The following is a 27,281-nucleotide window of genomic DNA, read 5'->3' as shown; positions in this document are numbered from 1 at the left end:
CAGCAAATACTCTTTCAGTTTCCAAACAGCCCTCAACTCTCTCACACACTGACAGGATGCTGGCCAGATGAATACCGCTGGATGCTGGTAGGCAGAGGCACAATTTTTCCCCCTTATTTTCCTCCCCAAAAACTAAGCCCGACCACATCGTTTCGTAGCGAAGTACGGGTATAGAGCTAGTAGAGTAATATATGTGCTTCTTGAATAGCCTGCTAAATGAGTGTATCTCAAAAGTGTCTCAGACTGATGACCAATCAAAAGGGATGGGGCTTTGATCACATGATCAGGATTGCCATACATATATTAATCTTTGAATGACTCCGTAATCCCTTGTATGGTGGAATCAGGGCAACTGAATAGAGCTCAGTGTTTACTGGCTGGATGCCCTTCCTGTCACCAATGCAGAGTTCACAGCTGATATTTACTCATTGATAGATCTCTATTTTTTAATACAGGTAGTCCTCAACTTAACAACTGTTCATTTAGTGGCCATTTGAAGTCACAAACTGAGAAAAGTGACGGATTTTTACACTTAACGACCGATGCAGCATCCCCAGGGTCACCTGATCAAAATTCAGATGCTTGGCAACTGGCATGTACTTACGCCAGTTGTGGTGTCCTAAGGTCATGCGATCCCCAGTTGCAACCTTTCCGGCTGTCTTCTGACAAGCAAAGTCAACCATGAAGCCCGATCCGCTTACTGTCCAGAGGATTTACTTAACAACTGTAGTGGTTCTGCTTAATAACGGTGGAAGAAAGGTCGTAAAATGGGGTGCAATTCCCCAAACAACCATCTTGCTTACCAACAGGAATGTTGGGCTCAATTGTGATTGCACGTCAAAGACTTCTTGTACCCTCTTTAGACGAGTGGACAATCTGGATCAGTGGTCGCCAACCGGTGGGCCTCAGCCCACAGGTGGTCTGCCAGAAAAGTTTGTTAGTCCTCAGAGAAATGTCACCCCCAGAGCACCCCCCAAAGCAATTAATCCAGGCTGCGCGGAAACACAAGGCCCATGGGAACTCTTTCCACTCACTCCTTACCTGGCAAACATGCCTGCTAAGTTGCTATTTTTCCTTTTTCCGACCATCAGCTGTTCTTCTGTGCCAGGAGATTTAGATTAGCTAGAAAGCAGGAAACAGTTGCATTTCTTGCTTTCTAGCTAATCTTTAGGTCTTTGGCTCTCCTTAGGACTGAAGCTTCTATTTGTCAGTGCAGACTCAGGTAGCCGATGGCAGAAAGATAGATCTCTGAGTGAATCTGTGATTCTGTGAGCAATGAACAAACTCAAATAGAAAAGTAAACACAGAGGGCTGAGGCTTCATTTAACTTCTTTATAAACACATAAAGTAAATTTTACAATACCAGTTGTAGATTTCTCCAACATGGAACAAACTCAAATAGAAGCAGACATGTTACAGGTTCAGAGCAGAACAGCAACTCAGGAGCTCAGAAACAGACATCAGTTTCCCTTTAGTTTAGCGGGCAAGTAAGCAAGCTAGTTTCTCTTTCACTTTAGAGCTGAGCACAGAACAGAGATAAACCATGCCCAGATTCTTTCTTTAAGTTTCAGTCCTCAGTTCAGCTCTCATTGGCTGACCTTGTTACCAAGCTCTATTCCAATTCATGAATATACTTTGACAAAGTTATACCCAGGGAAGAATTCAAGTCCTAAGAAAGCCGTCAATTACTTCTTAAGTTTGACTGCTTAAACATGGATGTTTAATGTTTTTGAGCATTGTCTACAGGGGTGGGATTCAGCCGGTTCGGGCAACTGGTAGTTCCGGCAATTAGTTGGCCCTGCCCAGCCGCCCCTGCCCAAGTCTGTACTATATTTCTGTGTTTGCAGCGTGGCACTGCAGATTGATGTGTCCCAGCTGTTTTACTCACCGGAGCTGCAGCAGAAGGTAAGTTTTAGTGCTGAAAATGGGTGGTTTTCAAACACTGCGCACGCTTACCAAACCAGTTGTTACACCGCTTGAATCCCACCACTGATTGTCTCGGTTCAGTCTAATAAATTGGCGTTTCTAGAAATTGGGCCTGTTGCCCTGAAAACATTCTACAGTATAGCAGATACTAGCAAAACCTAAAGCCGTTTTGGTTTTTCTCTAGAGCCGTGATGGTGAATCTATGGCACGCATGCCGGAAGGGACATGCAGAGCCACTTCTGCTGGCACGCGAGAGGTCACCCAGAAGAGTCCCACTGCTCATGCTCACGCAGTCCCCACCAGCCAGCTGATTGTTGGGTATTTGCCATGCATGTGTGGAGGGAGATGTGTGCAGGGGAGAGGTGCGCACGTGCGCAGAGGCATGTGGTATGCAGGGGAGTCGCTTGCGCATGCACAGGGGGCTGGGAGAGTCGTGCATGCATTACATCATGGGTGCAGTCACGGAGCGTGTGCACCGGCGCACACTTCTGGCACTCACCATGGAAAAGGTTAGGCATCATTTCTGTAGAGCAGGGGTAGTCAACCTTTTATATCTACCGCCCACATTTGTATCTCTCTTAGTAGTAAAGTTTTCTCTAACTGCCCACTGGTTCCACAGTAATGGTGATTTATAAAGTAGGGGACAAAACCCCTACCGCCCACCATGAAAGCTGGAACGCCCACTAGTGGGCAGTAGGGACCAGGTTGACTATCACTGCTCTAGAGCAATGTTTCCCAACCTCAGAAATTTTTAAGCGGTATGGACTTCAACTCTTAGAATTTTCCATCCGGCACTGGCTGGGGAATTCTGGGTGCTGAAGTCCCACATGTCTTAACGTAACTATTTGGCATAATACCAGAAAAATATATTAAAGGGAATATATATTTAATATTACACGTTTAGACAGCAGCAAGAATTGTATTTGCACAATACTGGAAAAACGAGGAAACACCTACGGAAGAAGATACAATTAAAAAAAATATTAAGACTGCAGAAATGGATAGATTAGCACTGGAGTTAAAAGAAAAAAAAGACATAGAATATTTTTGAACTTGGGACTTTTTTTTATTAGTGGTTGGATAATAGAGGTAGAGATTAGGAACTGAAAAAGCATTATTATGTAAACAAATTGATTCAGACAGTATGTTGTTCACCAAGCACTTAGTGGATCAAAAAGAAGAGACAAGCAAAGAACACACTGGCTTGATCACATCAAATCAAATATGAACAAATGAAAGAAGCTGTGCTTGGCAGGGTAGCATGGAAAGCACTTGCCTATAAAGTCACCAAGAATCAGACACAACATGTCCTCTTTTAATGACCCCATAATCCTTTGCAGGGTGGAATCTGGGCAACTGAATGAAGCTGAGTGTTTATGGCTGGATGCCCTTCCTGTCACCAATGCAGAATTCTATTCAGCAGATACATTCTCAGTGTGCTCAGAGAGATAAATATCTGCCTCTACCTGGGATCAAACTCACAGCCTCCTGATTGTGAGGTGAGAGCTCCACCTCTAGGCCACTGGACCACTCAAATGAGTCGGACTCAACTGAACGTTTAAAACTACTAGTAATATCCCTATGGAGTTGGTTTCCTGATTTGGTCATTAAGAGGCATCCAGATCAGCTGTTAGGTTTTCTGGGTCACAGACATATTGCACCTGGTTTTAAGACTGATTTTGATATTTGGGATATATTTTGTGAGAGGGGATGGGAGATTTGCGTGGGGGAGTGGGTGAAGGAGATTGGTTGCTCAGTCGTTCCTCGTTTGCTTTCTGCAATTTCAGGTGGCCATTCAGGAAACTTTCAGTCTTTTTGTCTAAAGTTGTTGGTTCTAGGTGATTTGATCTTCTGGTTTCATCTTCCATTTGGAACAGGTCACCTGTTCGGTCATTCTTTGGAGGTTTTGTCTGCTTAAGATCTCCTTGATTACCACCAGACTCAGACTCAGTTTTGGGTAGATCCTTTTCACCACTTTTGGGAGATCTCGGCTTCTCTTTGAGATTCCCTTCACCACCACTAGTGATAGCCTCTGTTTTGGGCAGGCTGCCTTCACCACTCTTCAGAGGAGTTGTTACTTTTGCAATGGAGTCTTTCACTTCAGTCTTGGAAAGCACACTGAGGTCTTTCCATCTTCGTGCCCCAGATTTTGAGTTGTATTCATACACTTTGCCAGTGACTGTGGAAGAAATGATTAATTTAAAATTTCATTTTCAGAGTGGGAGGGATGTGATCAGTGGTGTGATTTAGCGGTTCACACTGGTTCATGCGAACTGGTTGTTAAATTAGCGCGTGCACACACACACACACACACACACACGCGCACACACACACACTATCAAACTGGATTCTGGGCGCTGCACTGCACTGCAATGGAGAAACGGACAATGGAGCAGCCGGCGCGAGGGAAGGAGAAGGCCGCTTTCCTTCTTTCTTCTCCGGGCTCCTCCTCCTTCCCTTGTGCCGGCTGCTCCATTTCCTGTTTCTCCATTGCAGTGCAATGCGACTCCCAGGATCCACTTTGATAGTGTGTGTGACGGGGAGGAGGGTAATTTAACAACTGGTTCTCCCAGAATAAGGTTGGCCATCATGGGAAGCTCCTCCCACATGTGCAGCAGTGCTCGAGAATGGGGATGGGCCACGCCTCCCATGTCAGCCAACCTGATCCTGGGCGAATCCCATCACTGGAAGTGATGGTTTATTTGATTTGTAATCCACTATAACCCTACAGGATTCTCAGCAGCTAACAACCAAATATAATAACACAAAACATCCACGTTCATATAAGTAATATATTTACCAATAGGAAGAACATCCTAGCCAAACTCAAAGCAAAATCAACCAACAAAAACCTAAACCTCCCTTTAAACCACTGTCATGCCCCTGTTGGAATCTGATTCCAAGGGGGAGGCCGAGCAGCTGACAGGGAGTGGGAGTGTGACTCCGTTGGAAGAAACTGGGGAAGGGCACAGTCTGGCTGGGCAGAGCAGGGGAGAAGTAAAGCAAGGCAGAGGGAATTCAGAAGAAGATCCAGGCCCACCCCCTCTTCATCCTAGGGCACGCAGGGAGGAATGGAGAAGGGAGCAACATGAGTTGCATGGCTTACGGGGGAGAAAAGGGCCCTGATTCCCTTCATTAGCTGCAGCTGGGAACACAGTGTTTAAAAAGGGAGTTTGCACACAGCAACTTGTTGGAAGCAAATTGTGAGTTATCTTTTATTGTCGAGGCTTATCTGGGTTCCTGGCATCTTCCCAACTGTGTGTGTTTTGTTGGCCTTTGAAGTCTGCAATTCCTTATCCTACCCCTGTCCAGTTAATTGCTGCAGTGTGGTTTGTGTGGATTTTTATTTACAGTTTATATGTACTTTGTTTTTGGACTGAATTTCCTCCACTTAAAGACTGTTCTTGGGAGAGTTTTTTATCCAGCCGAAGGTAACCTGGACAAAGTTGGAGGTATTAAAGGGACTTTTCTTCCTTATGTGACTGTGTTGCCTTTGTAACATACCCTGGGTCATCACAACCACCTTCTGAAATGGGACAGCAAGGAAGTCAAATTGATCTCAGTGGGAAAGCCAGTCTAGAGAACAGGTGTTGTCGCAGAAAAGCAACTTCTCTGGGTGTCTCATCCTCCTGATGAGGTACAACCAACACTCTTTCTGCAACAATCAAATTCACCCAAAGATACTTTTCCAAAAGGCAAATGGACTATCTTGGTTTCTTTTTTTCCTTTGAAAACGTTTCGCTTCTCATCCAAGAAGCTTCTTCAGTTCTGGAGGTTCAGTGTTTCCGCAGAACTTGAAGAAGCTTCTTGATTGATTGCTTCAACACTCTTGATAATTTGACTTTTCTCTTGAACAAAAGTGTAGTGTTGTTTTTTGCCTTGGAGGCATAAATTTCTTGCTCTAATAAGACTTAAATGCTTTCCTTTCAAAATCATTTGGCTCTTTCTCAGCCTCCTTGTAATATACCTGGGTCTATTGCTTCCCCATCGAAAACAGTATTTAAGTTGGTCATTTCCTAAAGAGACAAACAAAAGGCTAATTTAGTACCATTAATTAAAGAACTGGGGGAAAATAGCATGGAATCAAGGAGAATTCTACAGTCTCTGTGTTGGATTAAAACAGGGGTGTCAAACTCAATTTCATTGAGGGCCGCATCAGGGTTTTGTTTGATCTTGGGAGATCTGGGAGGGCGTGGCCTGGAGGGTGTGGGGGAACTTGGCGTCACTTGTGTCAGGGGCGCCGGTGGTGGCCTGAGCACTCAGCCAGTGAAAACAGGCTCCCGAGCTCCATTTTCAGCTGCAACGGCTTCCTGAAATTCTCTGCCAGCGAAAATGGAGCTCAGGAGGACCGAGCCCCATTTTCACTAGCAGATGCACTGCTGGCCAGTCCTTTGCTATTTCCATAGTGGCCCCACAGGCCAGATCTAAACACCCCACAGGCTGGATCAGGCCCACGGATCTTGAATTTCACACCCCTGGATTAAAGCATAGTTAGCATATGATTGCTTTCATGAAGACAGAAAATTATAGAATTTGAGGGAAACTTTTTTTTTGAGAATACACTAAGCCCGTGATGGCGAACCCGTGGCACATGTGCCACAGGTGGCACCCGAAGCCATTTGTGTGGGCATGCGAGCCCCAGCCAAACTTACCTGCGCTGCATATGCGTGTGTCTCCCAGCTGATTTTTGGCCCATTTGAGACTGTTTTCGGCCTCCCTGAGGCTCGAGGGAAGCTTCTGCAGCCTCGGGAAATACCAGAATTGCCCATTTTCAGCCACTGGAGGGCCTCTGAAGCCCAGGGGGAGGCTGTTTTCGCCCTCTCGAGGGCTCAAGGGAAGCCTCTGCAGCCTGTGGAGGTCAAAAAATGGGCCTGTTTCGTCAATTCCGGTATTTCGGCCTCCCAAGGCTGTAGAAGCTTCCTTCGAGCCTCAGAGGCCTCAAACGGGCCAAAAAATCATCTGGGAGGCGCGCGCATGCACAGTGCAGGTAATGGGTGAACGGGGGAGTGTTGTGCGTGCATGTGCAGGGGGGGCAGGGCGCATTGCCTTTTGGGTGCTAGCATATGAGCACACGAGTGCAAGTGCACACACAATTTTTGGCATGGCAGCCCAAAAAGATTAGCCACCACTGCACTAATCTCTTTGCTTTCATATTTAATTTATATTTAAGTTTTATTCTTTCATAAACATAGAAGATAACACAAGAAAGTCACCATCTCGGAATGTGGCAACTGGGAAGTGATTTCTGGTTTAGGGGGAGAGTGACTTAACAATAGTAGGAAATCTTATAAATTGGACTAAGGATGTGAACTTGATCAACTGGATCTAGAAAGGCAAAAAAGAAGCACAACTCTACATTATTTTGATTTTTGTGCTGTTTTTCCAATATCAGCTATTTTGAATTGGGGGGAGGATGTAATATTTTTTTATAAAAAATAAATTATCTAGATTAAACAGGAACGGTTGCAATAATTACAACAGCCTTTCTGGGCTTTAATATGAGCCAGAATATATATTGGCATCCTGATATGCTAATCCTAAATAAGCAAAAATTCTGTATTTTTTTTTTCTGTTCCAGGTTTAAAGCATACGTACCCATATAGTTTCTTTCTTTGCTTTCTTCTTTTCTGTAGGGAAAATATATATATATATTTTCTAACCTTTCACTTTATGAAATGAACAAGAGTTAAAAGTATCCAATCAAATTACATTCTTTATTGCAGGACGCCAACCTGAATTAAGTAGAACTTACTACATAAAACCAAGAGTAGAAGAAGTTACATGGTCAGGTAACAAAATACCTGCAAACAATTAATTAAGCTCAGAGAGCACCAAGGACTACACATTTCAAGCCTTTTATTCTACCTATAAGACTTATACCCGGTTACTTAGCAACTATTCAACTATGACTTCCAGTTATAAACTGGTTCTGAAATTTTGATGACCCCCCCAAGTCATATTTGGGGGGACCCATTTGTATTCCACCTTTAGTATTTTTACAAATAATGATAGCTGTATTGGATATGTTCAAGGCAGTGAACATATCAGTGGTGGAATTCAAAAAAATTTACTACTGGTTCTGTGGGTGTGGCTTGGTTGGCATGGTGTAGCTTGGTGGGCGTGGCAAGGGAAGGTTACTGCAAAAAACCCCTTTCCTCCCTACCACACTGACCTGCTTTCCACCTCCGTTCTCCTGTGCAGGCAACCAAAGAAGACCCAGACGATCATCTGGGACTCAATGGGAGGCAGAGAAGAGATGGGGGCAGGGCCAGTCAGAGACGGTATTGGCCAGTTCTCCGAGCTACTCAAAATTTCCGCTACTGGTTCTCCAGAACTGGTCAGAACCTGCTGAATATCACCTCTGGAACCTATCCAAAACACCTTCCTCCTACTATTTTTCCTACAACAACAATCATGTGAGGTGACTTGGGCTGAGAGAGATGGACTGGCCCAATGTCACCCAGCTGGCTTTCACAGCTAAGGTGGGACTAGAATTCACAGTCTCCTAGTGATTGGCTCAAAGTCACCTAGCTGGCTTTGACGATTAAGGTGGGATTAGAACTCACAGACTCCTGGTGATTGGCCCAAAGTCACCCATCTTGCTTTCATGGCTAAGGCGACATTAGAAATCTCCTGGTGATTGGCCCAAAGTCATCTAGCTGGCTTTCACGGCTAAGAGTACTTGAACTCACAAGGAGAAACTTTCTGACAGTGAGAACAATCAACCAATGGAACAGACGTTGCCCTTGGAAGTTGTGGGAGCGCCATCAGTTGAGACTTTCAAGAAGAGATTGGACTGCCATTTGTCAGAAATGGTGTAGGGTCTCCCGCTTCGGTGGGGGGTTGGACTAGATGACCTACAAGGTCCCTTCCAACTCTGATTATCTGTATCTGTATCTGTTATGTGTATCTCCTGCCTCTTCCTTAACCACTAGGCCAAACTGACTCTTACTTGGTGACAAGTCTGCATTTATGGCCATTTGCAATTTCTTGTGGTCATGTGACCACAATTTCTAACATTTCCCCCCCAAATTAGTGTTTTCTTCCGGTTTTCAGCAAAAAACACCCCAGAGCAAACAATGAGTTCACTTAATGATTGACGCAAAACAAAATCATCTAATTGGATTAATCACATGAATGACCTGTTTTACGACCATCGTGGCTTAGGCATGCTCCAACACAGTCATAAATCAAGGACTACTTGTATTCTGTTGTATTAGATTTTAAACTCTGGGATTCTAAGTCAAACTGCCACTAAAATCGTACATACTTTGAAAACATATCTCTTATTAATAATGCGGCAGTGTTTTAAGAACCAGGAAAGCAGGCAAGAAAGTACATACCTGGCATGTCCAACCTGTCATAAATTAAAAATATATATATTATTACAAAAGCAGTCATTAGGCAATAGAGTAAACAAAGCTGAATTGAACAGTTATGGACAGCAAGGACTTCAAATTTGGGAAGATTGCTCCAATCTCGTTAAGAAATATGTGAGCCTTGCAGAATAAAAGGAGCAAACATTGTATTATAATAGTGTTATAAGTTGCATGTGTTCTTTAAGCCGCTTACTGAGAACTCAGATTGTTAGGGGAGGTATGCTGGCCTGTTGGGGCCTGTCAGCCACCGGCCCCCCCAGCAGCCAAATCAGAGGAAGAGAAGGAGAAGTGGGAATCAGGGTCAGCATCAACCTGAGAGCTCCAAGGGGGAAGAGGGAATGGAGTTAACAGAGAGAGAAACAGAGGCAGAGCCTGGGCCGTCCATCAGCCCTCAGATGGAGAGTCTAGAGGTGGCTGATGAGGAAGGAACAGTGCCTGACGCGTGGATGCACAGAAGACCGAGGAGAGGAGAGCAGTGGAAATCTATGGGCTGGCCCTTGGGAAGGAAAAGCCACTGCTGCTAAAGAAGCTCGGTCAAAACACTGGCTCTGTAAATTGCTTTGTCAAGTTAAAATCTTAGATTCAATGGCCCCTGACCTTTGGGGTACCAGGGACTGGTTCCATGGGGAGAGATTTTCTCACGGACTGGAGGGGGCGTGGTTTCATGGGCCGCCTGCATCCCAGAGATGGGGCTTCGCTTGTTTTGCACGGCCTGGTTTTTGGCATGCTGTGGCCCCTTGCCGGTCCACGGACCTGGAATTGCGGGGACCCCTGTCTTAGAGAGTGCTGTAAAGCACTGTGAAATGGTATATAAGTCTTAAGTGCTGTTGCTATTGCTACTTACAGTGGTTTTGTGTCCGCTTTGGGTTTCGGTGGGCAACAGGAACGGAGGTATTTTGCCAGCAAAATGGTTAGATATCCGAGCAATCCCAGCAACAATAAACTGCCAAGGAGTATGAAAAATGGCACATACCAAGCCGATGGAGCATAAACATTCTCTTTGCTGGTCACAATGGTCACACCAGGCTTGTAAGGAAGAAAAAAAAGGGGGGAGGTTGGAAACAAAATTGTTCTAAATGGGTAAATACCACCCCCCCAAATCCCAGCAGTCTCAAAAGAAAAAAAAAAACATGTTTACAACATACAGTGCCAAGACTGTAAACAAAGCCTGGAACTCACTACCTGTTGTTACATCCTCAAACCCCCAAAACTCTAACCTTAAACTGTCTATCATGGATCTCACTCCATTCCTAAGAGGTCTGTAAGGGGACGTGCATAAGCGCACCAGCATGCCTACCACCCCTGTCCTACTATTGCCATTTATTCATACTCATTTATTATGTAAGTACAGGGGTGGGATTCAAATTTCATAACAACCGGTTCTGTGGGCTAGCCTAATTTGTGGGTGTGGCTTGGTTATCATGTGATTGGATGGGCATGGCTTGTTGATTGGGCATGGCTTGGTGGTCCCGCAACTGGCTGGGTGTGGCTTGTATGTAAATATTTATGTAAATATTGAATTTTTTATTAAAAATAAGCAAAGCAGGCAAATCAGGCAGGCAGTATAATTGCTCCCAGAATCACAGATTCACTCAGAAATCTACCATTCTGCAATCTGCTATCTGAGTCTGCACTGAAAAATAGAAGCTAGGAAAGTTCAGCTCTGCTTTTAGATTAGCGAGAAAGCAAGAAAGCCAATGATTTCCTGCTTTCTGGCCAATCTAAATCTGCCAGCACAGCTGATAGTTGGAACAGCTGATGGTGGTGGGGGAAAAGGAAAAATAGCAACTTAGCAGGCAAGTTGGATGGCGCTCATGCCAAGTAAGGAGTGATTGGGAGGGGAGGGGCCAACCAATGTTGAGATTTGCCAGTTCTCCAAACTGCACAGAGTTGTAACAACCGGTTCTATAGAACCGCTGTGACCAGGTAGAATCCCACCCCTGTGTATATGCTTATATCCATATATGTTTATATGTTTTGTTCATCCTTACACTTGTTTTCTCATACATGCTTGACCAAGAAACAAAATAAATAAATAAAAATAAAATAAATAAACAGGCAGAAGACTTGCAGATTGAAATCATGCACATGAACTAGTGAGCAGAAGTCAGGACGAAAATGTCTTAATTTCACAAAACACGGCCATAATTTCAACAGGGAATTTGTAAGTATCCTTGACTAAGCAAAGTCCCCCAAAATGCTAAAGAATTCCCGGAAGCCTGGCGCTCAGACAAATCAGCCCTCAACAGACACATAGAGATAATCGACATCTACACGCCACTTAAAAGAGAGCATCAAAAAACCTCAAAAGGAAACTAAAAGCCCAAAGCACCTCGGCCAACAATCATGAACGGAATGTTAATGGAGATTAACACCAAGATCACCTAGATCAGCAATCAGGGAACCATATTGCAATCAAGGGACTACCAATGAAGACAAGCAAGCTTACAGTAAACAACAGCCTAATCAACAAAAAAACAACAAAGACTATAAAAATTAAAGCAAACTTCCCTCCCTTCGAGCAGTGATGATGTTACCTAGTTTGGTAATAAGATGTCTGCAAGAAAACCACCAAACTCAAAGAACACCAAGAACTCCACAGTCATAGTCATTGCCCCCTCCCCTCCTCCTCCTCTCCACAAACCCCTTTCCCTTCTCCCGCTGATGATGTTACCTAGTTTGGTAATGAGATGTCTGCAAGAAAACCACCCAACTCAAAGAACACCAAGAACTCCACAGTCATCATCATTGCCCCCCCCTCCTCCTCCTCCTCCTCCTCCTCGTCTTCCTTTCCACAAACCCCTTTCCCTTCTACCACTGACGATATTACCTAGTTTGGTAATGAGATGTCTGCAAGAAAACCATCAAGCTCAGAGAGCACTGAGGACTCCTCTGTTCTTGTTGACATGAACTCAAATATATTTTCTTAGATGAAGATCAGTACTGCAAGAGCCATGGTGGCACACTGCAGGCTACTTCTGCTGACTGCCAACTGCCTGCAATTTGGCAGTTCAAATCTCACCAGGCTCAAGGCTGACTCAGCCTTCCGTCCTTCCGAGGTCAGTAAAATGAGGACCCAGATTGTTCGGGGCAAGAGGCTGACTCTGTAAACTGCTTAGAGAAAGCTGTAAAGCTCTGTGAAGCTGTATATAGGTCTCAGTGCTATTGCTATTGCGTGGAGTGCTCTTTTGACTAGCAATGTATTTAGGAACCCTGATTTTAAGATAGTACAGGTAGCCCTCAACTTACAACAATTTTGTTTAGTGACCATTACAATGGCACTGAAAAAAAGTGACTTATGACTGTTTTTCACACTTACAACCATTGCAGCATTGCCATTGTCATGTGATGAAAATTCAGAGCCTTGGCAACTGACTCATATTTATGACAGTTGCCATTTCCCAGGGTCGTGTGATCGTCTTTTATGACCTCCTGGCAATCCAAGTCCATGGAGAAACCACATTCACTTAACAACCATGTTACTCACTTAGCAACTGCAGTGATTCACTTAACAACTGGGTCAAGAAAGATTGTAAAATGGGGGGAGAATTCACTTAACTGCCTTGCTTAGTAACAAAATTTTAGGCTCAACTGTGGTCGAAAGTCAAGAACTACCTGGATATCATGATGACAGTAAATAAATGAATAAATAACTCCCAGTCTCAACATATTATTTCCATCCCAATGTTCTGACTCAGGCTTAGTAGAACCAAGAAACAAGCTCCTTGTCCTGAAAAAAACCCACTTTATTTAGCTACTGTGAATTCATGGCATTCACACACCGAAAAGTCCTGGCAATAATCCTCCCAAAGGTTAATTCAAGAACAGACCTTATCAGTCCTTGGATAATTGCCAGGCTGAGAGCTTCCAGTCACAAAGCTGTAAATTCAATACCTGGCAAGGAGTCTCTGTGAGGCACGAAGTCTGATAAACAAATCTTCCGAAAAAATATGAACTAATTGTCTCCTGCAACCACCACTCCCCTTTTGCTTCTATTTATTCCCCAGGGAGGGGCCATTCAGCATCCACTTGTTCCTTTCCTTCTGAGTTGGCTCCTGTTCCTTAGTTGTTCTCCTCTCCTGACAGCTCTGCACATACGTGTATCTGGAACAGGCTCCAGCTGTTCTTCTTCCCTACTGATCTCCGACTCCGTAGGCAGCTGGGAAATGTCAGACAACCCTGGCCCTATCTCTGCCTCTGACACAGAGCACTTGTCAGAGCCCTCCCCAGACTCCAGGTTCCTCCCCAACCTTCTCATCGTCCAAGTCTGCCACCAACTCTGCTGGCAGCTGGCAGGCCACAACACCCAAATCTTATTGGTATAAAAGCCCAAACTTACTGCGGTAGGAATCACAGTGGTTGGATCTGGAATAACTCGGATGGTCAACTTTACGATGCCGTTTTGAACATGCACTGAAGTTCTCTCAGAACTTGATAACAGATTATCATCTGTTACAGAAACCAACAGCTGGTATTCCCAAACTTTGTCCACTCCTGACACATAATCGAATGGGTTGGTCAGGACTAACCTTGAGATATTGGAACCAGCCTTTGGTGAGAAATCAAAATGGTTGTTCACATTACCTGAAAGCAGAGCCAAAGACAAAATGAAGAAAGATAAATGAAGACAACCGGTGGTTTAATTCACTGGACGATGATGAATGGTTGCAGGAACTGAGAACATCTAGTCCAGCGAAGAGAAGGACTTGGAGTGACATGATAGCTGTCTTCCAATATTTGAGGAGCTATGACAGAGAAGATGGAGACAACCTATTCTCCACAGCACCTGAAGACAGGACAAGAAGTATTGGGTGGAAGGTCATTGTTAAGTCTGAGCAATGAGAGGCTGAACCAGAGCATGAGTGCAACAGTACTTTATTTTACAAATAAAGGCTGACCGTGCTTGCAAGCCTGGAACTGGCTCGCAGCAATCAGCAACCAGTTGGACCCCGCAGCCTGCTTTTATAGCTGGCTGCTGGGGAGAACCAACCAATGGGAATGGGGAATATCGCCACACAAAGTGAGTGGACCTGAGTGAGAACTCCTTGAGTCCTCAGGACATAACACCCCTTCCCCCAGATGCGAACACGCATAGTCCTTGAGAGGTAGACGGGGTTTGTGTTGGCGCCCGGAGCGGCGCAACTCGGGAACATTGTCTGTCTGTTCGGTATCAGTCTGTGACGGTTGAGCTGGCATAGTGTCGCCAACACTCTCTCTGACTGGGCATCCTCGGGAACCACCGGGTTGGTTTCTGGGGTCGAGCTCGTGGGTTGGATCAGGTTGGTCAACTCTCTGGGCGCTGTTGTCCGAATTTGGGCTGACCGGAACGACCGCTGGCGCAGACTGGTCGCTGGGTGCGTGTGGCTGGGCGGCGGATGAGACGGTTCCCCTTCGATTGGAGGCTCTGGATTCTTGTTTGCGAGGTTGCTGAGGCACCTTCTGAGTTGGTCTATGTGCCTCCTCCAGACGCCGTGACCATCCTCCAGCCTGACTCTATCGATCTTGGCCCGGTGACGGCGATGACCTCGCCCGGAATCCAAAGCGGGTCCCCAGCGAAATTCCTTGCGAATACCGGCTCCTGTAACATAAAATGTCTAACCCCGAAGTGGAAGCGAGGGAGAGTCAGGGCAGTATTGTGGGTGCAGTCTATCTAATACAGTCCTCAGGCGCCGGCCCATCAGAAGTTCCGCTGGGGACTTATAGGTGACTGTACAGGGGTTGAGTGCTGGCTCATCAGGAACCGTGAGAGTTTGTGGTGCCAGTCATCTCTGCCAAACCTAGCGAGGGCCTCTTTGGTGGTTCTGACGGCCCTTTCAGCCAACCCATTACTCGCAGGGTGAAATGGGGCTGTGAAAATGTGGCGAATGCCAGGTTGGCTGCAAAGCGGCTGAATTCTACTGATGTGAACTGTGGGCCATTATCGGAGACCAAGGAGTCGGGTAGTCCATGTGTAACTAACAGGCGCGTTAACACGTTGGTGATTGCTAGTGTGGTGGTCGTGGATAGCTGTGCCACGTCTATCCACTTGGAATAAGCGTCCCACGACCACTAGGAACATCTTTCCATGCACGGGCCAGCCAGATCGATATGGATTCTAGACCAAGGGGCGCTGGCGCTCTCCCATCTGGTAGGGGTGGCGATGGGGGGGAGCAGGACGGGATTCCTGGCAAATGCTGCAGGAACTTACCCAATTGACAATGTCCTCGCTTCTGACCCGGCCACCACACGTGAGCTGCGTGCCAACGCCTTCATTCTCACAATGCCGGGTGTCCTCGTGCAACGCCTCCAGGACTCGGGTACGCATGGCGAGTCGGGATGACCACTCGAGTGCCCCACAGAAGACAACCCTGCAAACTGGACAGCTCCTGCATGCGAGTCTTAAAGGGTGCGAATTTGTTATTAACGTTGCCTCCCGGCCACCCCTCCTCACCCAGTCGAGCACCTGGGCGAGCGTTTGGTCTGCCTTGGTTTTGGCGGCGATGTCAAGGGCGGTGATGGGCAGGTCCAACTGTGTGATTTCAAAAATGGCATTGACAGGAGCTGGGTCTTCAGCCGGAGCGGGTAAGGGGCAGCGACTGAGCGCGTCAGCGTGGGATAGAGTTTTGCCCGGCGGTGGATAAGTTTGTATGAGTAGGCCGCTTCAGGAAAAGTGTCCACCGTGTCATCCGAGGGGAGGACTTGAGGTGTCTGTTTGTCGCCGTCAGTAGGCCCAGAAGGGGCTTATGGTTAGGTGACCAGTTCAAGAAGTGGCCAAAGGAATTCGTGAAACTTTTTCACAGCTGCAACAGCTGCTAGGGGCTTCCTTGTCGATTTGGCTGTAATTTAGCTCCGTGGCGAGGCGTCCCTGGAGAAAAAAGGCGATGGGGGCCTCGGCGCCATTGGCGAGTCGGTGACTAAGGACCGCCCCAATTCCAAAAGGGGATGCGTCTGCTGCCAGTACTAAAGGAAGGTGGGGGTCGAATTGGATGAGCACTGCCTCTGGCGTGGTAGTGATTTGACGGCGTTAAACGCCTGGTCTTCTTTATTGCCCCAGTGCCACGGTGACTTTTTGTCTAGTAATCTGTGTAGGGGTTCGGCTACTGAGGCTTTATGGGGCAAGAAGGATGCATAAAAGTTTAGGAGCCCCAAGAAAGCTTGTAACTCCGTTTGGAGAATCGATTGTGGAGCTTCGTGGATCGCCCTAACCTTGGACTCCAGGGGTGAATGCCAGGCGTCAATTTTATAACCCAGAAAGTCCACCTGTCTAGTGGCAAATGGCGCATTTTTCTTTTTTTTAACTTGAGGCCATGCTGTCTGAACCTCTCTAACACTGCTCGCACTCTCTGGAAGAGTTAGGGTCTGTCCCTGGCCGAGACCAAGATGTCGTCGAAGTAGGGTACTGCACCAGGAGGCCCTGTAAAATCCGGCCCATGAGGGACTGAAAAATACCCGGGCAACACTTACGCCTAAATTGGAGACGCTTGCATCGCTGAAGGCACCCCTGTGAGTGACGATGGTCTGAAGTTCCGCTGTTTGGTTATCAACAGGGAACTGTTGATATGCTTGAGACATGTCCAATTTAGCAAAAATACTGCCCGAAGTTGAATGTGTGCAATAAGTGCTGAATGACGGGCACAGGGTAGGCTAACTTGTAAATATTTATTGATTGTTGTCTTGTAGTCCGAGGGCAAATTCTCAGGCTACCATCTTTTTGAGGGTTGTGACAATGGGCGTCTCCCACTTAAGGCAGAAATCTGTTGGCTCAATGACCCCTTGTTTTAGTAGTTTATCCAATTCAGCTGTCTAGTTTTGGTCGAATAGCAAATGGAACTCTCACGTGGTTTTAATCTGATTGGGACTGCCTGGGGGTCAACGGTGAATTGGGGGCAGATGGGGGTTCCATGATAACACCCCCAGCTCTTCGCTGAAACACATTGCGTGAAGTCAGCGCTAATAAGGAGTCAGTGTCTGAGTTGAGACAGCATGGACTCCTGTTAACCCCTAGGCCGTAGGTGGGGAAACCAATCGAGCCCCAATAAGGTGGGTAGATTGCCGTTAACTACCACTAGAGGTAGGTGGCCTTTAAAAAGCTCTAAAACTGACAAAGAACTTGCCTCTGCCGATCACGGGAATGGCCTTCCCCTGGTAGTCCTTCAGACCGAACTGGCATCTCTGAAGCTGGGTAGTTGATAGGCTGGGGTGGAGTCTCTTGAGGGTGTTCCATGAGATTATTGAGAGCGCTGACCCTGTGTCAACCTCCATGTGGCACGGTTTACCTTCTAGGGAAACGGAGAGAGAAATTTACTAACAGTGTGGCCGTACGCCTGGCAAGGTGGTGCGTGCGACAGTTTAATACTTGCTCTGTGGTCCCGGAAAGTGCGAGGACGGGGTCTGTGCAGCTTTGGGGGCTTGGCAGACTCTCGCAATGTGCCTCCTCTTATGGCAGTTGTTGCAAATGGCTCCTTTAAACTTGTAGGTGGCCCTTTGATGTGATCCCCCACAGGCTAGGCACAGCGTGATGTGCTTGGGTGGACCGGGTGTATTCTTTGTTTGGCCTCCCTACCTGCGACCGTCTGTCATTGGTGAGGCGATGGACATCGCTCACGTCGCTAGGCTTCCTCCGCTTCCACCTCTTCGAATGGACTGGGAACGATGCTGGCTTAAGTAATTTCTGGGGCCCTGGAATTTCGGTGGCTGAGTTCATTGCTAGCTCGGGCTGCTAGGGCCTCCTCCCGCCATGCAAGGTTGAGGTCTTTTTAGCTAGCAGTCGCCTGTAGGTTGAGATCCTTGACCCCACAAACTAATTGATCGAGGAGCATGTCCTCCAGGTATGTTCCAAACCCGCAGTGCAGGGCTGCTGTTCTGAGGGCGGCATATATTGATTGATGGTCTCCACTTGATTGCTTCCTCATAATGGAACGTGAACCTCCTGGCGATTTGTGAAGGTCTGGGAGCGTAGTGGTTAGTGAGGATCTCAAGCAACTTTCGGACCACGGAACGCTTTTTAATTCTCTCGGCGCTACGACGAAGTGCTGCGTGCGGTATCGTAAACGGTGGCTCCGCAGTAGATTAGGAAATAGGATTTTTCCGATGCTCTCCCGCATCCGCCAGGCCGACCGCAGTGATCGATGTAATGATTGAAACGGTTCTATCGATTCCCACTTTCTTGTCTGGTTTAAACTGCGGGAATACTGGATTGGAACTCATGGTGCTGGAACGGCTGGGCTACCTGCGGAAAAAAAATCTCTCTGGGACTACGAGCGCCGTGAGTAACTAGTGAAATCAGCTCTGGAGAGGTTTTTGCTAACCTCTCTTTCTCTCTCTGTTACCACGTTGGCTGCTAGCGTTGGAGGTGTCTAGATTTGCGCCAAAAAAAAGTGGGCGTTAGTGACTCTCTACAGCGCTGTGCTGTAGATTCTACTGGCTCGAAATTCAAATGACACCGTTTGAATTTCGCCAAATGCAGAGCGGCTGCGTCGCGCAGCGCTTCACTTTCCCCGTGAAGGGCTAACAAGCCGCTACAGACGCTTCTAACTTTTTGATTCAGACCGCTTTCTCTGGCTGCGGATCGCGCTTGCTCTTTTTTGATCGCTTTTGTTAGCTGGGACCGCCTCTCTGGCTGCGGATCAGCGTTTCCTTATCGCCAGCCGATCGCTTTCTGGGCTGCGGATCGGTGGCTAGGGTGACTCAGCGGTTGCGGGGTGCATCTGGTAGCCATCCCATCCTCGCCGCCAGTGTTAAGTTTGAGCAATGAGAGGCTGAACCAGAGCATGAGTGCAACAGTACTTTATTTTACAAATAAAGGGCTGACCGTGCTTGCCAAGCCTGGAACTGGCTCGGCAGCAATCAGCAACCAGTTGGACCCCGCAGCCTGCTTTTATAGCTGGCTGCTGGGGAGAACCAACCAATGGGAATGGGGGAATATCGCCCACACAAAGTGAGTGGACCTGAGTGAGAACTCCTTGAGTCCTCAGGACATAACAGTCATTAAAGAGAGATCCAACCTAGAACTAAGGAGAAATTTCCTGACAATGGGAACAATTATTCAGAAGTTGTGGGTGCGCCATCATCGGAGGTTTTCAAGAAGAGCGTGGGCAGCCATTTGTCCAAAATAATATCAGGTGTCCTGCTTGGGCAGAGGGTTAAACTAGATCTCCAAGGTCCTTTCAACTCTATTCTGCATATTGTATATTTTTGAATTGAATTAATCCCCCAGTTGATAAGTATTGTAAGTATGTGAGAACAGTTCGTGGTCAATTAGAAGCAGAGAGAGTTTCTCTATCTTCCTGAATTTGATATAATCTCAAGCCAATCTTTTAACACAGCTGTTAAATGTTATTAAACTAACTTTTTAAACATCTACTTTATGTGAACCAGACCAAAGCAGCTCCATAGCATTCCTGCCCAGAGACTTATGCAGTTCCAAAATCATCTGATTTATCATTTCCTGCAATTTGTAATGAGAAGCACACCAGAGCGGGACTTAAATAAGCATAAAAATCCCACATCAGAAAAAGTTCTAATCTCAGCCACTTTTGCATCATCAGCTTGAGAAATGTAGCCTCTGCCAAAATTGTTAAACATTACAAATTTTAAACGCCCTGGATCAAAAAAACAAACACCCTAAGGACTTCAGTATTTTAAAAAATACTATAAGTAAAGGTAAAGGTTCCCCTCGCACATATGTGCTAGTTGTTTCTGGCTCTAGGGGGCAGTGCTCATCTCCGTTTCAAAGTCGAAGAGCCAGCGCTGTCCGAAGACGTCTCCTTGGTCATGTGGCCGGCAGGACTAAACACCAAAGGCGCAGGGAACACTGTTCCCTTCCCACAAAAGGGGTCCCTATTTTTCTACTTGCCTTTTTTACGTGTTTTCGAACTGCTAGATTGGCAGAAGCTGGGACAAGTAATAAGACCTCACTCCGTTATGCGGCGCTGAGGATTCGAACAGCCGAACTGCCGACCTTTCTGATTGACAAGCTCAACATCTTAGCCACTGAGCCACCATGTCCCTCAAAAAAAAAAAAAAAATACTATGCATACAGATAAAAAAAAGAGGAGGGATATATACGACAAGCGAATTTTGGCAGTTATGATGTAGGCTGCCCAGAATCACTTGAGATGGTTGAGTGTATAAATCAAATCAAATCAAATTAAGATGTATACCTGACAATGCATCGGTGCAGCACAGGTTAAAAAGGTGGTAGATTGGAGGTAGCAAACCATTTTTCAATGACATATAAAGTAATTCTTGGCGTGAATGGACAGGATGAACAATTTGACTCTTGAGCCAACTGGCAAAGTATAAATTTGGATTATAGTGACAGCTCCTGCACTGGAATAATTTCTTTTGGTATTGATAAAAATAAATAAATTTAGGGGGCACCTTGCCTTTATTATTTTTACAAATAACTCAGGTCCAAATGGTAGCTACTGGAGAGGAAAGTCTTCAAAGTAAAACAAGAAAGTCCAGTTGCCTCTTGAAAAAGCAACTTTGGATGGCATGTATTATATATTTTACCGGCAACTAATGACATAAGATATTCAAAGATGAAGTATAAAATACCTGACGTGATAGTGTATCGGAATGACTTCGGGCTCGAGTCTCGGTCCACGCAGGTAATACTGAAACTATTAATAATGCCCAAGCTTAGATCCACTGGCACTTCCAGCAACTGTCCATTAGGGGTGCATATGGGTGGTTCATCATTTGCTTCAAGAACATTTATTATTACCTAAAGAAATATTTAAAGAAAGATTGGAAGGAACCATGATGACACAGTGGTTGAGTGGTGCAGTGGCCTAGAAGTGGAGGTCTCACTTCACAATCAGGAGGCTGTGAGATCGATCCTAGGTAGAAGCAGATATTTATCTCTCTGGACACGATGAGAATATATCTGCTGGATATAACTCCACACTGGTGACAGGAAGGGCATCCGGCCAATAATCACTCTCAGCGCCATTCAGCTGACCAGACTCCACTCCCGCAAGGGATTATAGGGGTCATTAAAAGATTATGATGGTGGTGCAGTGGTTAGTATGTGGTATTGCAGGCAAACTCTGCATACTGTCAGGAATTTGATTCCCTCTGGCTCAGGGTTGACTCAGCCTTCCATCCTTATGAGGTTGGGAAAATGAGGGCCTAGATTGTTGGGGGCCATAGGCTGGCATTTGTAAACTGCTTAGAGAGGGTAGTGAAGCATTATGAAGCGGTATACAAAACTAAGTGCCATTGCTATTGCTAACCAAAAAAAAAAATATCTGAAGAGTCTAGAATACCTGGCCCATGGACTGGCACCAGACCGTGGCATGCCAGAAACTGGGCCGCACAAACAAGTGAAGTCCCATCCGTGGGATGCAAGCAGCATAAAAAAACCAAACTCCCTTCGATCTGCAGAAAAACCTCTCTCTATGGAACCGTTCCCTGGTGCCCAAAAGATTGGGGGCCGCTGGTCTAGAAGAAAGTTCTCTAGTCTACAGGTTCAGGGCTGGCTCTTGTAGTAGATGCTCTGAGTAGCAGATACAAAGGAACAAGAAGTCACGGCAATCTGTTAGAGCAGTGGTTGCCAACCAGTGGGCCGGGGAGCACTGGTGGTCCACAAGAAAATTGTAGTGGTCTGCAGAGAAATGTCACCCCCAAAGCACTCCCCAAAGCAATTAATCCAGGCTGTGCCGAAAGGCTTGCATCGCTTGCATTGTGAACAACACAAGGCAGTGAAGGGAGGGGGGAAAGGGTGAAAGGGGAGAACTTGCCCCACGCGTCCCACGCACCTGGCCTGGCCACCGGGCTGCTTCTTTCCGCTTCTTTCTTCTTCTGCTTTTGGCTGCAAGCAAGGAAAGCAGCAAAAGTCTTTCTTTCTCTCCCCCAAACTCCACCACAAATGAGTCTTTGGGACCCTGCAAGGCCTCCTGCTCCAAGAGGCTGCGCCGGCGCAACAAGTCTCACAAAGACTCATTTCTGGTGGAGTTTGGGGGAGAGAAAGAAAGACTTCTGCTGCTTCTGCTGCTTTCCTTGCATGAAGCCAAAAGTCTCTCTCTTTCTCGCTCTCTCTCCCTGAGAATAGAGCTGGAGACGGTATCCTGCAATCCCAAATAAAGAATGATTGATTGGTAGGAAAATGGAGTGGGGAATTTTCCTGCAGACTTTTTTGGGATTTTCCCAGGGTCCCTGGTCCACGGGATTTAAAATTATGAGTTTGGTGGTCCATTAGGTCCAAAAGGTTGGCGACCTCTGTGTTAGAGGACCAACAGCTTGGAGTAAAACATTGTAATTTATCAGCTTATCCTTCACCTCAATGTCTTAACGTCTTTGATCTTGGGAGATCACATTCACTTCTATCCAGCTTTCCATACAACACATATATTCTAGTAATATATTCTCTTTTCAAAATAACATTTTGTTATTTAAACATAAAAGAACATAAAAACTAACACAAATGAATTGTAGCAGAAGAGCAGGCAGAGCTTGGAGGTGGAGTTAAATGAGTTATCAGCCTAGACTTGTTATGTTGTCATAAATGGTTTGAATCCAACCCATTTTGAATTCTGTTGACCCTTATCTGGTGCTAATTTATTATCGAACATTAATTGACTAGATTCTTGTGTATAGGCTGGAGCAAGAAATCTTCTTAACTGCAACTTAATGTATGATCCTGACTGTTCGTGGCAACGTAACAAATTCTAGAATGATGACTTGTTTAACTCCACCCCCACCTCATCCTACCACTCCAGTTCAGACAAGGCCACGCACTGTTTGCTTCTACAAATGTTACTTCCAGCTACTCCTACTTTGTTTACTATAAAGAGGCAAGAAAAGGAAATTGCAAGGAATGCTAAGCTCTGTTTTAAGCTCTCTAGTTTACTCACGGAGGATCTTCTAATCCTGCCTTTGTTGTCAGAAGCTTGCACTTCAAGAGTGTACACTCGATCCGCTTCGTAATCTAATCGTTTTGTGTTCCTCAAAATGCCCAGCTGGGGATCCATTACAAATAAGTCTGTGACACCCATGCCACTCTCTCCGGACACAATGGAGTAAGAAATTCCAGTGGGAGGCAAATCCTGGTCAGTAGCGAGCACTGCTCCGATAGAGGAGCCTGCTAAAATGAAATAGCAGCATGTTAAGATGACACACAGATGGTTTTGGAGTGTGTGTGGTGTGTTTAGAGATTCTGCAGGCTCCAGAAAGGATTCTAAAACAGAGCTTCAGACAAGGGGTCAAAAAAGTCAAAATGGGAGCTACTGTGTGGTCAAATCCCCACCCATTTTTAACACAAATCTATCAAGCAAGGGACACGGAGGCTCAGTGGTAAGACAGCTATACAGATAAAAGTAATATATGTTAATTTAAAGGGATTAAAACCATTCTATAAAGATGAGGGATGTGGTAGTTCAGTGGCTAAGACGCTGAGCTTTTCGATCAGAAAGGTTGGCAGTTTGGCAGTTCGAATTTCTAGCGCCGCCTAATGGCGTGAGCTCCCGTTATTCTGGGAAATGAAGTCCACAAGTCTTAAAATGGTTGTGATTGGACACCCCGCTATAAAGTATATTAAAAAGGGGATATGGGTAAAGTCACATGGATATTACTGGTAGTGTCAGCGTTTCAGCAAACCTCCACTCCAACAAATAACTCCGAGGCAGGCATCTTCTCAAAAGTTTCTTTTATTTTGGATAGTAACTGGAACAACTAGGGAATCCCAAATCTGAAAATTTCGGGCTTTCTTGCAATACGTAAAAACTACAAGTCCATCCCCTGCACCCATCATCACATCACATGGCTCAATCACCATCCATCCCAAGTTAAGACTTCCTCTCACTCATGCGCAAAATAACATGACCTTGAATTAGAAAAAGAATGTTATTATGTCTAACTACATACACGCCAAGAAATTCCCCCCTCCCACTTTCACAGGCTCAAAATTTGGCAGCAAGGAAGCATCTGGTCTCCATATGACTTCCAAAACTGACAGGTAGTCCTCAACTTGCAACAGTTCACTTAGTGGCCGTTCAAAGTTACAACGGCTCTGAAAGCAAATTCAAGTTTTCTTTACAAAGCTTGTTTGGGAAACATGACTGTTTTGACACAACTGCTTTATAGCGATAGTAACCAAATTTTGTTTGTTTCCCTGATAGCCAGAAAGTTTTTTTTTTATTTTTTTAAAGTAGAGGAAATAGGAGTATTAGATTCTGAAAAAGGCTTAAACACTTCATTCCAGTGGTTTATTTGGTCTTAAACACACATTCACCCCAATAAAACTGTCTGTGTGGCTGACACAGAGCAGGGAATAGAATCAGCATTAATTGGAGAGAATTCTATTTTATAGCCTTGTAAATTTCCGAAAAAGCCAACGTAACTTACGTGGTTCTATTTCAGATACATTAAAAATGTACAAAGAGCTGTTGAAGACTGGATTAAACTCATTCTCCAGCTGAATGTTGATATAAATGTAGATTAATTCTGTAAATATAGCAAGTAAAAAAAACATGAAAGATGACACAGAAATATACCCTCAGAAAACAACAACTGAACGGAAAACTGCTGGTGACCTTCTACCGCTGCATCATAGAGAGTATCTTAACTTGTTGCACCTCTGTATGGTTTGTCAATTGCACAGGGGCAGATAGGACAACTGGGTTAACATCATTGCCCAGAGGATCATTGGTTGCCCTCTCCCTCTTTGGAAGAGCTTTATAGCTCCCGCTGCCTTAAGGAAATTCAAAACATTCTTATTAAAGATCCATCTCATCCTGGGCACCTTTTTTTTTTTTGAATTATTACCATCTGGCAGACGGTACAGGATAATAAAAACAAGTACAAATGAAAAACAGCTTCTATCCCAGGGCAATTACTCTATTGAATTCTACTGTATAGTGCCATATTAATGCAATATCAGGGGTTTTCAATTCAATGTACAGAATGGGAAGGAGGTGTGTTTGTGTTTTATTTTTATAGTTATAATGTACACTGAAGAGGGCATTTAATTTCATTGTATGACAATATAAATAAAGTAAATGACAATAAAGTAAAGTAAAGTAAATTTAAAGATCATTTTTCCCCAGAAAGAGTCAGGGAAAAAGAGGACAAAAAAGGAAAGTTAATACTAACCAGAGAAGAAAGGCTCAGAAATATCCTGGATGACGGTATTCAGAATATATTGTCTCTGCATGCTTCCATCTGTTGTGTTTTCCAAATCTACGTTTCCTAAAAGCTGAAAGGAACATACTTTTACAGATAATCCTCAAATTATGACCACAATTGAGCCCAATATTTCTGTTGCTAAGTGAGACAGGCATTAAATGAATTTCGCCCCATTTTACAACCTTTCTTACCACAGTTGTTCAGTGAATCATTGTGGTGCTTAAGTGAGTAACCCGGTTGTTAAGTGAATCTGGCTTCCCCACTGACTTTGCTTGCCAGAAGGTCGCAAAAGGGGATCACGTGACCCCAGGACACTGTGACTGTCATAAATATGAGCTGGTTGCTAAAGTGTCCAAATGTTGCTATAAGGCATTTGTCAAAACAGTAATGTTTTCCAGACGAGCTTCGTAAAGAAAACTTGAATTTGCTTTCAGGGCCGTTGTAACTTTGAACAGCCACTAAATGAACTGTTGCAAGTTGAGGGCTACCTGTCAGCTTTGGAAGTCATATTGAGACCAGATGCTCCCACGCTGCCAAATTTTGAGCCTGGGAAAGTGGGAGGGAGGAATTTCTTGGAGTGTATGTAGTTAGACATAATAACATTCTTTTTTTCATTCAAGGTCGACTAGCCACTAACAATTCTATGGTGGTCCTGAAATGTGCCCAGTATCTCAAAGAATTTTTATAAGGTTAATGCACAGTGAAATCAGTTTTGGCTTCATTCTAAATAAATATGTTATTTTTGCTTCTTACTACAATACATTCCTTAGACTTAAAATTCTGATTTGAAGGATATTTTAGATAACACTCTTGTTGATATAGATAAGACACATGTCTCCACATTAAATTTTGACCGGTTTTAATGCTTCTTCAATGGGAAACATTTCCCTCACTGCTCTTCTGATTATATTTGAATAGGCACTCCAATTGTCCAACTTTAAACAATATAAAACAGTTAATTAGCAGACCTTAATCATTCCGGAGTGAGGATCCAGGGTAAATTTATTACTTCCAACTCCAGATAGTCCAGTGAAGTTAAACAAATTGTGTGGGGATTCAACATCTTCATCTTTGCAATAATTCTTTAAAGTGATAATTTCAAATCCAGGGGATGCCGTTTCAAGAACTGTCACCCTATTTAAGAAAAACAAATTAGCTATGTATTTCGGATTTTCTGGTTCTTTGCCTAGCTTTCCTTAAATGTCTAAATGAGTATCTCATGTGTTAGAAATTTTGGGGAGCAGTGCCATGAAGGTTTAAAAGATTGTTAAAACGTGGGCATGAAGCCAGGTTTCCCAACCTGGAGAACTTCAATGCCTGCGGACTTCAACTCCCAGAATTCCCCAACCGGCATGGCTGGCTGGAGAATTCTGGGAATTGAAGTCCATGTGTCTTAAAGAAATCCTGAGGCAAAGCATCAAACATAATTTCCTTCTTGTCCTTCAGTAAAATAGGTGGAGCAACTACGAATAGGATAGCCTAGCCTAGCCTAGCCTAGCCTAGAATATATGGAATGCAATAGAATAGAATAGAATAGAATAGAATAGAATAGAATAGAATAGAATAGAATAGAATAGAATAGAATATATGGAATGCAATAGAATAGAATTAGATTAGAGTTAGAATGGAATGGAATGGAATGGAATAGAATAGAATAGAATAGAATAGAATAGAATAGAATAGAATAGAATAGAATATATGGAATGCAATAGAATAGAATTAGATTAGAGAGAATGGAATGGAATGGAATGGAATGGAATAGAATAGAATAGAATAGAATAGAATAGAATAGAATAGAATAGAATAGAATAGGGAAGGGAAGGGAAGGGAAGAGAGAAGAAGAGAAGAGATGAGACCCTGGAAGAG

General features: G+C 44.9%; 1 protein-coding gene across 1 annotated transcript in view; it reads right to left on the bottom strand.

The window, feature by feature from the left end:
- Positions 1 to 2,976: 2,976 nt before the first annotated feature.
- The window catches only part of CDHR3 (cadherin related family member 3), a 43,147-nt gene continuing 18,842 nt past the window's right edge, over positions 2,977 to 27,281 (bottom strand). Inside the window, exons 9-20 of the mRNA XM_087935515.1 lie at positions 26,384 to 26,549; positions 25,383 to 25,485; positions 24,636 to 24,734; positions 23,147 to 23,376; positions 20,847 to 21,015; positions 13,645 to 13,889; positions 10,150 to 10,331; positions 9,270 to 9,283; positions 7,708 to 7,727; positions 7,522 to 7,548; positions 5,894 to 5,942; positions 2,977 to 4,105 (exon numbers count right to left, since the gene is read on the bottom strand). Of these exons, the coding sequence (XP_087791641.1) occupies positions 3,594 to 4,105; positions 5,894 to 5,942; positions 7,522 to 7,548; positions 7,708 to 7,727; positions 9,270 to 9,283; positions 10,150 to 10,331; positions 13,645 to 13,889; positions 20,847 to 21,015; positions 23,147 to 23,376; positions 24,636 to 24,734; positions 25,383 to 25,485; positions 26,384 to 26,549 (1,816 nt within the window). The 3' untranslated portion in view covers positions 2,977 to 3,593. The remainder of the gene's footprint in view (positions 4,106 to 5,893; positions 5,943 to 7,521; positions 7,549 to 7,707; positions 7,728 to 9,269; positions 9,284 to 10,149; positions 10,332 to 13,644; positions 13,890 to 20,846; positions 21,016 to 23,146; positions 23,377 to 24,635; positions 24,735 to 25,382; positions 25,486 to 26,383; positions 26,550 to 27,281) is intronic.

Source organism: Pseudonaja textilis, chromosome 5, assembly GCF_049901715.1.
Source record: "Pseudonaja textilis isolate UNSWEBS1 chromosome 5, rPseTex1.2, whole genome shotgun sequence".
Taxonomy (NCBI): domain Eukaryota; kingdom Metazoa; phylum Chordata; class Lepidosauria; order Squamata; family Elapidae; genus Pseudonaja; species Pseudonaja textilis.
Note: the sequence above shows the minus strand (reverse complement) of the source record. Positions and strands in the feature narration are given on the sequence as shown.